The 12,999-nt window shown below is 35.1% G+C and overlaps 1 protein-coding gene across 1 annotated transcript in view; it reads left to right on the top strand.

Moving 5' to 3' along the window:
- The window catches only part of dnah5l (dynein, axonemal, heavy chain 5 like), a 148,907-nt gene that overhangs the window by 119,869 nt on the left and 16,039 nt on the right, over positions 1 to 12,999 (top strand). The window contains exons 67-68 of the mRNA XM_015354877.2: positions 118 to 496; positions 7,572 to 7,843. Of these exons, the coding sequence (XP_015210363.2) occupies positions 118 to 496; positions 7,572 to 7,843 (651 nt within the window). The remainder of the gene's footprint in view (positions 1 to 117; positions 497 to 7,571; positions 7,844 to 12,999) is intronic.

The raw sequence follows: 12,999 nt of genomic DNA, 5'->3' as shown, positions 1-12,999 counted from the left end.
TTTCTGTTACTTCATGCACAGTAACAGTTACACCTGGAAGTTAAAAGGCTACTTTTGCTTTTCCCTGCGGCATGAAAAACATTTTAAAAAAGTGCAATAAGTCTGCATTTTTCTCAGGTCAGTGAAAAGTTAACAATCGCAGCAGAAACAGAAGTGAAAATCAACTCGGCTAGGGAGGAATATCGCCCTGTGGCCACCCGTGGCAGCATCCTGTACTTCCTGATTGTGGAGATGAGCCTGGTGAACATCATGTACCAGACGTCTCTTCGTCAGTTCCTTGGCCTGTTCGACATGTCAATGGAGAAGTCTGTCAAGTCACAGATCACCTCCAAGCGAATAGGCAACATCATTGAGTACCTCACCTATGAAGTCTTCAAATACACAGCACGTGGCGTCTATGAGGATCATAAGTTTCTCTTTACACTGCTCATGGCCCTGAAAATCGACCTGCAGGCCAAGAAGATCTCCCACAATGAGTTTCAGACCCTGATCAAAGGTAAGCTCAGTTAGTGTTGTAGCAGTGTTTCTCAATGGCCTGGCCTTGGTAGCCTCCTGGGTAGTCTGTGATTTCCTGAAAAAATATTTTGAAGGAGAAAAAAACTGAAAGCAGTTTTATGTTTAATGAGTGTGGACAGTTGAACTTTACGAAAACTTAATCAACGCTCATGCTAAGTTTCTAAGTTTATAACTTTGTAATTGTGTCTCCTTCAGCATTAGCTAGAATGGGATGTTTGTAAAAAAATAAGAATTGATTCGCAGGTGTCAGATGGACACATCTTGCGGGTATAAAATAGTGATTTAATTTGAGTTGCTTATAACAATGATCACCAAAATATCTTGTGTAACTTGATCTTTATTTATAAGTGAATCCTCTAAAGGAGATGTTCTGTGCAATTATGTGGCCATCTTTTTTGAAGTCCATAAAGAAATAAAAATGTAACACGGCAGACTTAAGGTTTAATGGAATTATGTAGAAGAGGCGAGCTGCATCAGAGCACATTGGGTTTAAAGGAACAAGTAAAGGTTAATTCCATGATGAAAAATAGAAAGCAGACACACATTGTTTTGACTGTAGAGCATTCTTCAGGTGTGGTCTAGCACACCTCAGTAGATGAAATACAAGATCACAAATCCATGAAGTTAAAAATTACAGTGTCATTTCAGTTGGGACACACTGACTATGGGCCGTCCTGACTGTACTGTACAGTATGTGCAAAATGTACTGAATGAAAAATGTTTGAATTGATTAAATGCTTCCTTGATTTGATTTCTTCCTTAAAGGAAATTATCCATGTCTTGCTTCAATTGGCAAATGCTGTTCAGATTTCTGCTTACTTTATAAATTTCTAAATGCAGTCCATTAGTATGCTTACATCTCCTACACCATGTAAACAGTATAATTGAATTACATTAATCACCAGTGGATCCACATAATGGCATTTTAAAAGTGTATTGATGCATCTTTTAGTCATTAGTAAATCACAATATATCTTTACTTTGTTTGGTGATTTCCTGTAATAGATGGACTGTTGATATTAATATATATTCAGCCAGGTAGTGAAGATCTTCTGTATATTAGTATAGCAAAATTTAAGATTAGATGAATATTACATTCCATTACTTTTTGTGTTAGTATTTATAGCAATATAGTGAACACAACATTCAGCATCCAATACAACTTGCTACATTTCTACAATCAGAAAAGTGTCTAGGAACAATAATATTAGTTGTTAAGCTTTTTACAAAGTTCTGAATAGTTACTGATTAATTGATCAATGTGGCACATTTCTGTTAATTTGTGCTTTCATAACATTATGGTAAATCCTGCTTATCTCTTGCTGTTTTCCCTACTTTTATTTTAAGTGCAATTTATCCAATTTTGTATTTATTCATACAGTCATAATTCAGCTAATGGAATGATCATTTTCAGCTCTATTATCATTCACAGTAAATGATACAGAAGTGTGCTCTGTGTTACAATGCACTGTTTGGATGTTAATGTAGCATAAATCTTCTGATGATCTACCAGTGCCAAAGGAAGGAATTAAAGATATTAGTTTGCCAAATATTTTGGAAAAGGCCCTTCTCAGCTTGGCTTTGCTTTTAACTTAGCTTTTCCAACTGTTTACTGGCATGCTTTTATTGTTAATGGTTCATTCGTTCTTTAGTATATACAATTATATGTTATATGTTTGCACACAAACCTATAGTTGTTACCAATTACTGCTTGTGATCTTCAAAAGCTGGTAATATTAAAGTGGCTTATCTCCTGACTGCTTTGTTGCCAAGCTCCCAAATTATGTTGTAGAGAAAGCTGTCAGAATCATGTTTAGAAAAGACCTCTGAGTTCAAAAAGGCAAGCATATTGTAGATTCTTTTATGTTCTTGTTTCCTGCTGCAGCACAGAGTTGACAGTTTTTCTAAATATAAATGACATTCCAACAATAATTTCAGTCGATTTTTCGATTTAGGTACAAAACAACACACTGATTCCACAGAATAAAGCCGAAAGTTTACTGTGACCATGGCTGGACTAATAAGTACTAATATAATAAGAGAATATGGTTTGTTTGTTGTAGTTCTAGTTTCTTTTGTGATGCCCCTGAATCCAACAATTGAATATTTCTATATTCTTTCTAAGGGGCTGTGTATTTTTAAAGTGCTGTGAAGACTGCTACAGAGAAGGTGTAACATAACTTAGTCAGCATTTTTCCCCCATTCTTGATGGATATCTTTGTTGATGCTGTCTGTTGCTAGGTTACCAGACGGCTTTCAGGAAAGTGAGTAGGCATGCAGAAAATTGCAAAATAGTTAGAGCAATAAAAATCATTGCTCTCTGCTGGATATTTTCCTATGCTTGTGAAGCCCATTTTGTCTTAAAGCTCAGTGGGGGAAAAAAAGCTTTTCAAATCGCACCTTTTAAAAATATTCCCTTCTTACCGAAGCTGATTTAAATACGTCCTGGGGTCATATTGAATTTCTGACTTGACACCTAATGCAGTAATTAAGTTAACTGACTTCAGTTCACAAAGGAGCGCTGTGTTCAGTAGAGGCATGGGGGGAAAGCAGACTCATTATTAAAATTACAGAAGAATACATTTTAAAAAGTTATGGGTACAATGTTGTTCTTGACTTGTTACCTCACAATGCTCTGCACTTGCTGTCTCACAAAATGTTTTGGCCTTTTTAGTGCACCAGTCCATACAGTAACTGCTTTGTCTTTTGTTTTTTAAGCCATCCAGGAGGGTGGGAAGATGTGGGTATACTTCTTTCTCCTATAAGTATACAAACATTCCAATTTTTTTCTCTCACACCCATATCTATCTCAATACACATACCTATTCCAAGACAACTCATTCATACACTAGCCACTCTTGATACCAAACTATGCAAATATTCACTCCATCTTCCTCCTTATCCTACTAGACCTATCTTGCATTAGATCACAGGGAATTCACTTCATATTCACTCACGCAGGGAATGTTCTTCTTTTCTATAATGCAAGATGTGAAATGATGCCATTGTGCCGATTGCTGGGAAATCTGATAACTGATTAACTGATTAAAAAGTCCTTTGAGGAGTAACCTTTTTAAATGAATGAAATCTAGTTAATGAGAGTAAAAGAACTGCATTTTAAATCGGAATGAGGAGCTACATGGAGATCCAGGATTCTTATAAGACCTTTGAATTTGCAAAGTAACTTAAGGGTGACATTGAATAAAGTTCATATATCAACTTGAATGGAAATCATCTGAACTTCATACTGAGACACGCCTATATTCTGCACGTTTGTCTCAATTTGACAATTTTGCCTATACTTAGTATAACAAGTTTTTAATTATTCCACATCAATTTATCTTATTCACGTGACCATTTGGTCCTGTTGCAGTAATCAGGGCCACACAGGAATCTTTCAACAGCACCCTTTTCATCGCTACATGCTTATTGCTCCACTAGTAATGAAATACTGAAGCACAGACTTAATGTTCCTTTGCTGCATAGGTCTAAAATCAGAAGCTCTCATCTCACTTATGTTCAATGCACCTTCCTGAATGATGTGAATAAATGGAGTGGCTAAGGAGCATACTTTACAGTTCACAATTTAGTCTTATGGTGTCTCTGCAACTACTTTGGTACTGGATTGTTAGGAAGTGAAAGAACCCCTTAGTTTCTCTTCACCCTCTGATTCACATTTTCCACTTTAGGTGTTTTTTTTCCATCATACAGATGTTGCCTGTGTTTGTCCCCACAACCATAAATCAGCCCTCAAGATGAACAATTATATCTACCTTTATACACTCCACCCAGGAACTTTTCAGCATTTTTTTCACTTGTCTCTTACTGTATGTTTGAAAATGACTAGGAAAATCACAACCATGTGTATTTTGACTGGTGCCTTGTTACCCGATTACCTGACATCAGTACTAAGTAGTCCTGACCGCTCTGACTTCCAGTCTTGTTCAACAATATGTCTAGATTACTCCTTATTGAAAACCTTTGTAAGGTCCTTTTATAATATCTATCTTAAAGACCTTCAGGATTTCATTATTTACTTACATTAAAAACAGGATTTCCTTGACACACTGCTAATTAGTTTATCTTCCAAATGTCTCCGTTCACTTGGTTTCTACCATTTATGTACAGTTAATATTATAAACCTCTAAGGCTCCATTTAACCCCTTTGTCCACAAATATGTTTACAGTATATTTTTAGATATGAGTGCACTGAATAACAAGAATCCAAAAATATTTATTTGTATACTTTTCTTAATAATAAAGGATAAGAATAAATGACTTTGCCTTTCAACCCAAACAGATGGAATCTGAATCTTTATATAAAGTGATGACAGTTCATTAAGCCTACAGAACACCAGAGCTATTGTCAGTTTGAATTGTAATGTTAAATATCTTGACTTTCTTAGTAAAAGTTAACAAGGAGCATCAAAAAGTCAGTAAGTATTGTGGAAAATAACATAAAACAGTTACAAATGAGTAAAGTTTGTTTGGCCCATCAAGTTCATTTGGCTAATTTAGTAACAAATTTATCCAAGAATCTTATCTAGCCATCTCAAGGAAGAATGCAGGATATGAATTTCAACAACATAGTTTGGCAGCACATTCTGTACTTAAACAACCATTTTTGTAAAGAAGTTCTCCTTTTTCTCAGTTTTAAATGCATATAGTTTCAGTGTTGATTCTAATGAAGTCTGCTTGAGTGACATTCAACTGCCTTTGAGGATTATGAATACTGTACTTGAAACTGGTTGCCTTCTCGGTTCAAGAGTAAAAAGGTTCAATTCTTTTAGATTGTCAGTGAAGGACATTTATCCGAGCTTGGAAATGTATCTTGTTGCATTGACTGATTCCAGGGCAGCAAGGGCACTGAGTTTTCATTACAGAGACCACTTTTGTATTTACAACCATCTGAATTTAAATTAATTAAAAAATAACTTCAGACAATAACAGGAAATGAGAAAGCCTTGATTCATATTGCTATTAATGTTCTTGTTATATCTAGCTGATCATTTACCCCTCTCAGGATTGCTTGACATCACTAATCTATTTATTCTCTTGATCTCCACCCATTCACCACTTGTCAGCGAATGTCCTTCAAATTTAAAAAATGTTTTTTTTTCTTAATATGATAAAAGGAGTCAAAAGCAATGTACATATGGTAAACTTCAGAATCTTTGATGAGCATTTGGAAATGTGTTTAGCTGACGTGCTTTAAATTAGATTATAAAGGGTAAATTAAACTGAATTAAAGTTAAGGCCAGGGTCCATTTTATGCCCTTCATTAAAAATCATCAATTTTGATATTTCTTCTTATTTAAATGAATGTTTTGTTATTATTTTTTAATTAATAATGCTAATTATTTATAAAGAGTAGTCCAATGATCCATTGTTATTTTATAACATCCCACTTTTGACAATCGTCCAATGATTTCTCTTCATTCATTTGCAAATGAAGCATTTCTTTTAAGGAAGGAAAGCATTGGGGTATTTAGATTAAATCTGGGAAAAATAATTGAGGTGTAATGCACGGTGCTGATGTATTTTTTTCCAAACCTATTGGCAAGTAATTCTCTTTCTATGTAAAATAGAAGTGTGCACGAAATAGTTGTTCATTGCAATTTTAATGGCGCATGAAATTATCTGGATTGGAAATAAGAAACATTATAATTAATCTAAACCACCCAAGTCCTATATACAAAGCAATGACCTTAAACCAACTAAAGCCATACCCATAATAAATTAATGAACAAATCATCCTACAGTAATTTTAAGTGGCCATGTTCTTTCTCACTGTTTTCAGGTTACTAGCTCTTATTTGTTGGTTAATTACTGTATGTAGAGTAGTGTAAAAATCAAAAGTAGTCATCTAGTAATATACATAGCAGTAAACCTTAGAGATTTTAAAGTTAAGCTGATTCTAGTGATTCTGATTATTTTGTTTGATAAATACTTAGGATGGTTTATAAATCAGACACTTCAGCAGAGGCAGACTTAATTAACTGCCTGAACATTTGAACCCATAATATATCAAATCTTATGTTACATGTATTTGATAGGTTAATGAAGAATAATGATAAAAAATATCATGAATCATAAAAAGCATTCGTTGCTTTTTGTACCCACAGGATATTTAAAAAGTTCAATGGACTGTTTGAAGGAATGTTGCTGTTCGAGTGGTGCACTGCACATACAGATGAAACTACTCTGAGCAGTAAAGTAAATGTCCAGACAGGGCCATAGAGACATAAAGGTCATTGGATTTCAGCTGGATGACATCTCAAAATATAGCAATCTTATATTTTCTTGGAAGAATACCAGAGGTTGAGATTTATGACTATAAATACAACTGAAATAAAAACTTTGTCTTAAACGTTTTTTTGGCATCAATATGACTCAATGATCACTTTTTTATTATCTAAAACTAAGAACAAGGATATAAGATATTACTCTACATACTGTACATACTGTATCAGAGCTGTATAAACAGGACTAAAGTTTTTAAATGCTTTCTACTTATTTCTCATATCAGAAAAGTAATGACTCAAGTAATGACTTTCAGCTAAATGAGTAGAAACTACAGTATCTTGAGATGTTTTTTAGAAAATGGAAGCACTCAGCAATCCATTGAAGAGATAAGAAAAAAGGTTACAAATTAAGGGAAGCCATTTCTCGCAAAGGAAGATCCTGACGTTGTTACACCAGTAATGTCACTAAACAGCCTTTACTTTTTGCTAAAAGTGCTCTTTTTATCAGAGAATTAAAAAAAAACTCATAACCTGACTGGGAATCAAAATAAGAACATGGAGAAGCAAGAGCTATCTAGACCCATCATGGTAGTTACAAGGCTAAAAGAGTTGTTCTTCAGGTAGTTTAGGATATTTTCAAGTGTCCTGATTTGTTGTTGTTGTTTTTTTGTGTGTTCAAAAAATATCTTACTGATTTGGTGTGGAAAGTATAGAGAAGCAACAAGGCCTGTAGTTTGAAATCCATTTTATTTTACTGTTGTTCTTGTTTTAATATCAGACAGCCCATCAACAGGTTTGATTTATGTGCAGGTGGGGCCTCTCTGGACCTTAATTCTGTGGAGCCCAAACCCCGAAAGTGGATCCTTGACATGACTTGGCTGAACCTGGTACAGCTGTCCAACCTGTATCCCTTCACTCAACTTCTGGGCCAAGTGGCCAGGAATGACAAGGCCTGGAAATCCTGGTTTGATGAGGAGGCCCCAGAAGAGGCCCCAGTGCCTGATGGCTATGACAGCTTGCTGGACACATTTCGGAAACTGCTGCTAATAAGGAGCTGGTGCCCTGACCGCACAATAGCACAGGTAAGGCTTGTGCCCATGCCGCTCCACCCCGCCGGTTTGCACCGCTTTGAACAGCAGAGTCCAGGACCCCACTATATAGGGAGAAAAAAGGAGCGTGCAGCTAAAACAAAAAGAACTCAAGCTATCCCAGTGGGATACATGGCGGGACAGTGGAGGAAATATTCAATCAAACATTGAATGCAATTCAATCTCCCGGTGGAGATACACGATGAGACAGGAGAAAAGAAAAATAAAATAAAATGAAACAAAAATGAGGGCCTTACGCTCGCATCACTGTCCCCTCCGGGACTGTCACTGGAATGTTCTCCCCTTGCGGGGTGCTCAGTGTGTCTTAATGGGTCCCCACAGCTGCGGCTCATCCTTAATTATCCAGGCAACGTGTCTCCCTTAATCCAGGGCTCTCCCTCCACACTGAACACATCCCCGCATTATGCCACAATGTATATACAGAATATGAACATTTCAGGAAGCTGATTTGCAATATTGCTTAAGTTATTTTAAAATCTTTAACTCTAGATGGATTGAAAGAATGTGCCTGGTTTGAATATCGTTAAGCCTAACATTCACACTGTGTACCCAGACTTCCAGTGACATCTTTAAAAGTGTTTCTAGATGCTTTGTGAATGCAAAATTTTAATTAATTTTAAATTCTATATCCTGTCCTTGAATATATCGTCAGGTGTAGCTTTGTGGAGGAGGATTCCTGATATACAGTATAGCAATTTCCTACAAAACAAAATGGATATCTGAGTTAGAATTATACTGTAGGTAAAGGTATTTTTACATCTTATTTTAAATTACTTCATTTTTAGCTATTTCCATACATGTAAAAAAGACATGAGAGTGCAGAAAGGAACAAGTCACGTTCTTTCAATCCAAAAGCACTAAACCTGCTATTCTGATTTTTTTCTTTATGCAGTATACAACAGTCATGAATAACAAACAGCTCACACAGCCTATTGTATTTATTTATTTTAATATCTACAGTACTACATTCCAGAGCACTCTCATTTCTTCTAATTATTTCAGGCAACTCAAGTAGTTTAGTGTATGCAGCCTACAATGTGGTTTCTTTTTGATTACTTGAACAATTTAGGAGTTGTCAGGCACAGGTGTACAGTAGCTTCAACTTTAGGTGCAGACAGCAGTCTAACTGCTATAAACGGTAACTAAACTAACTGCTATAACTAACTGCTATAGAAATGTACAGAACTGCTATAGTTAACGTTTCAGATTTAAAGAGAGCTATTAAAAGAATTTATAGATTTAGCATGGAAGTCTGGCAGCCTATAAAGTAGAGATTATGCATTTTAAGCGCTCTTTGCTGTGGATTCCTATCTGCACAGAGTAGATACAGAAACCTTTAATCAGTGAAAAAATTTAATGCTCAGAACGAAAGCAGGGGTGCTTCAATATTTACAAAGGAATTATGTTGTAAATGGTACATTGTATTGTGAGTCTCATTTCTGCAGATCTGAATACTCTGTTGTATGCCATGGTGAAAACACTACAGTGCATCTGCAGTAGAGTACTGTTTTATCTAAATAGGTAAAGACAATATACAAACAGTGGGACACCATGGGAAAAAATAAATAAATGTATTGCACAAGCATGGTAAAAACTAATGAAAATGATAAACATCCATACTGTATGTAGCATAGTAAGGTTTCGTAACAGATTCTGTGTAGAAAACAATACATGCGGTACGTTACAGCGCTGAATCAATAGTTTCTGTGTACTTCAATGCACATTAGAGATAATGCCATGGGACCATGGCACAGTAAATACAGAGGTAGAAGAATACTCTGCAGCTTAGAGAGCAGCAGACAGGACACAGATGCAAAGGAAACTTAGCAATTGCTGACAAGCCAGTGTAGAAAAATATATGCTTTAATTGAAACATTTCTACAAGGTAGAATTTCAAGTAGCCCAGGCACTGTGAAATGTCTTTTTAAATTACACTGAAGCAGCTGCTAACTAATTAAGAGAAAGCACTCTACCAAGATTGTACAACCCAAGTGTGGGTTTTAAAAGCAAAACAATTGAAATAAACAGTAGGTTAATACAGATTAATAAAACAGAAGTGAGGTGTGTGGCTTTGATGCTCTGTATATTTTAATATGATTTGTTAAACCTGTAAATTGATTGTCCTAGTGTCAATTTTATTTTAATTATAAAACAAAGAGGGGGGGGGGGCATACTTATTCATGATCTTGAAGATTATCTGTTTGGCTGCTATAAAAGGAATTAAACAAATTAAAGATGATACTACTGTATATGTGTCATATAGCAGTATTAATTCATTGTCTGATCCCACACACTACAATCTGTTGTCATTTAGACAAGCCAATACATCATATAGTATGTTTTTGCACACCTGTCTAGCTACCTAAAGTGTTTCTGACATTATGGTCAGGGTCCCCTTAGGCAGGGAAGGTGTAGAATGACTGCTAGGCATACAGTATATGGCCAAGTGGTTTGTGTGTGTTCTTTAACCACTATTTATAGAGTAGAAGCTGGCAAAATTCAAAGATTCTTAATTCAATAAAAATAAATTTCATCCAAGCCTTCAAAAATGTCTTGAGCCTCATTATGTCATAATGCCAAGATGTACAGTACTAATACTCCACACAAGCCTTGCTCTGTCTTGCCTTATTGTTCTAGAACCAGTAGGGTCTGTTTTTTTTTGTGAATGCCACTGTTTACATGTGTTTGTATTAAAGATGTGACAGGCTTGCATATCTTCCATCCCAACTATATACTGAGAAATTTTCATGTCAAAGTTTGATTAACCTTCATTCTTTCTTTCGTATAGCTACTAAGATGTTCTAGTGAATGACAAGTGTAAGATGAGTTACAGATAGAAGATATAAGTATTGGAGCACTTCTATAGCCATTCGTTGACCTTATGTTTTTAGGATTTGTGTTTAATACAGTACCAAAATGAAACATTTAAGTTTTGATACCCACTAATTGATTTCCCAGTTTGATTAGAGATTCCAATTTGACCAAAGACTGGGAACCTCTTAATCTTAATTTAAAGTGATAACTTAATTGCCCGTTACTTTTATACTGTATATGGATTAATCTTAAACGTAATGTTGTGTTGAGATGCTTCTTTTATCCTCTTGTGAAAGATAAGTCTGTTTTGCTCTAAGGAAGGGATGTGTTGTCAAATGCTCATATTTTCTGAAAAATATGTATGTACTTAATGCATTTTAGTTCTGTCATTAGTTTTAAAGGTGCTGAATCTGTTTGCCAAAAACTGTGTGTATACCATAATGTTTGTCATATCAGTTTAAATGAGGGAAGAGTATATTTCAGCCAAGAGATACAAGTGAGAAACTGTACAGGAATATTGGAATGTCAGGCCATCCTCTAATCAAGTATAAATGGAGAGAGACCATTTTCAAGCTGTATTAATCAGAAAATGCCAGTAGCCCAGTATATGGTCTACTCTATGTACTATACAATATGTGGACTGACTGCTTTTAGAAACAGGCGTGACAAGGATGTTGATTCCAATAGTTCTAAAACCTTACTGACAGCTTTACTATAGATATCTCAGTGCTCCTGAAGATTGTCAAACGGAATTGAATGAGGTGTCAAGAGATATTGGAAATGGTTCCTTCAGCCACTGAGAGTTACTTTCCTTCTTTCCTGGTGAGGGCTGAATGTCCATATTTTATATAATGTTATTTTTAAGTATTATATTTTTAGAATCACTTATTATTGGTATCAATTCTCAAAGCTTTATGCTGTGATGCTAGCCACAGTGTTTCCTGAATGTATTTTACATCAAAGTATTTAGAAGTTTATAACTGAAGTAGTGTGGAGAAAACAGCACTAATTTGGGCCAATTACTCTGAATATCAAGTTTAAATTTATATCACTTTTGAAATGCTAGCTCACAAGGTTTCTCACAAGGTTTCTTGTATGAATTCAAAATGCTTTGAAAATAATATCTTGCTTGTGGACAATTTCATAGTCAATATATCCTTCTCAAAATTCAAAACCTTTTTTCATAATAAATAAAAATGAAGTTAAACAAAATAATAAATTAAAAGAAAAAAACATACGTGATGCTTTCAGGTTTCTGCGACTGAATTCACCTTGTTATTTCCTGATGTAGGATTTTCAATGTATTTTTTATTGGCCAATTGATTGTCCATCGCACCCTGTTCGAAGTAATGAATTAATCACTTCCGTCAATGTGATACAATTTAAGCAAGCTCTTTAAATTAAAGGTCAGCTGTACAGGCAAGAAAATCAATTGTGTGCTTGTATTCACAGATTTCTTCTAGTTTGATTTTATTTAATCCTTTATTTAGCCACATAAGTCAATTGTGAACAAATTCCCATTTACAATGATGACCTGGAGAGTACCCATTTATACAGAAGGACATTTACTGGATCAATCTCAGTAAAGTAGAAGGATTTGGACCAATGACCTTCAGGTCTGGAGTTCAGAGCCCTAACTACTAGTCCATGCTGGATCCATTTGTTGTGCTTTTCCAAGGTCTTTAACAAAATTAAACTGACAACACAAATTAGATTGATTTATTCATAGCCAGGATGTGAACATTGGCAAAGCAGAATGTCTATGGGCTATTACTTATAACTGTATCTTCCCAAACCAAGAGAACCCTGCCAAATGGACAGTTTGGATATGTTTGTGAGTATGTATAGGCAACTGCTTCCAAATGCAATAATGATTTATGCAGCCCTAGAGGATGTTTAGTGAAGGCTGCACCTTGCTAAATAAAGATGAGTTATGATTCCATCCCAGATAAATTTCAAAAATTATTTTGCTACAATAAGCTTTGAAGCAATAAGTAATTGCTCAACTGAATTATGGTCACTGGAGAGCTTCAGATCTATTGACACTATACATATTGAAATAATTTAAAATAATTCATTTAATAAATAAATTAGTCACTTAATGTATTTTCTTGCAGTCAATATGTGCTTGCATTCTCCTCATACTCTAAACCATGGCTGTTTCTGAATAAAAATCTGTAAAGTTGCAAAATAAGAAGACTATACAGTGTTCACTGAAAGTATCAGGACAGCAAAGTCTAAGTTGTTGTTGTTTGCTTTACAGTCAAACTGTTTGTATTGGTAATCATGACATTATTGCTTTGTCCATCATAGCC

The sequence above is a fragment of the Lepisosteus oculatus genome, chromosome 6, assembly GCF_040954835.1.
Source record: "Lepisosteus oculatus isolate fLepOcu1 chromosome 6, fLepOcu1.hap2, whole genome shotgun sequence".
Classification (NCBI taxonomy): domain Eukaryota; kingdom Metazoa; phylum Chordata; class Actinopteri; order Semionotiformes; family Lepisosteidae; genus Lepisosteus; species Lepisosteus oculatus.
Note: the sequence above shows the minus strand (reverse complement) of the source record. Positions and strands in the feature narration are given on the sequence as shown.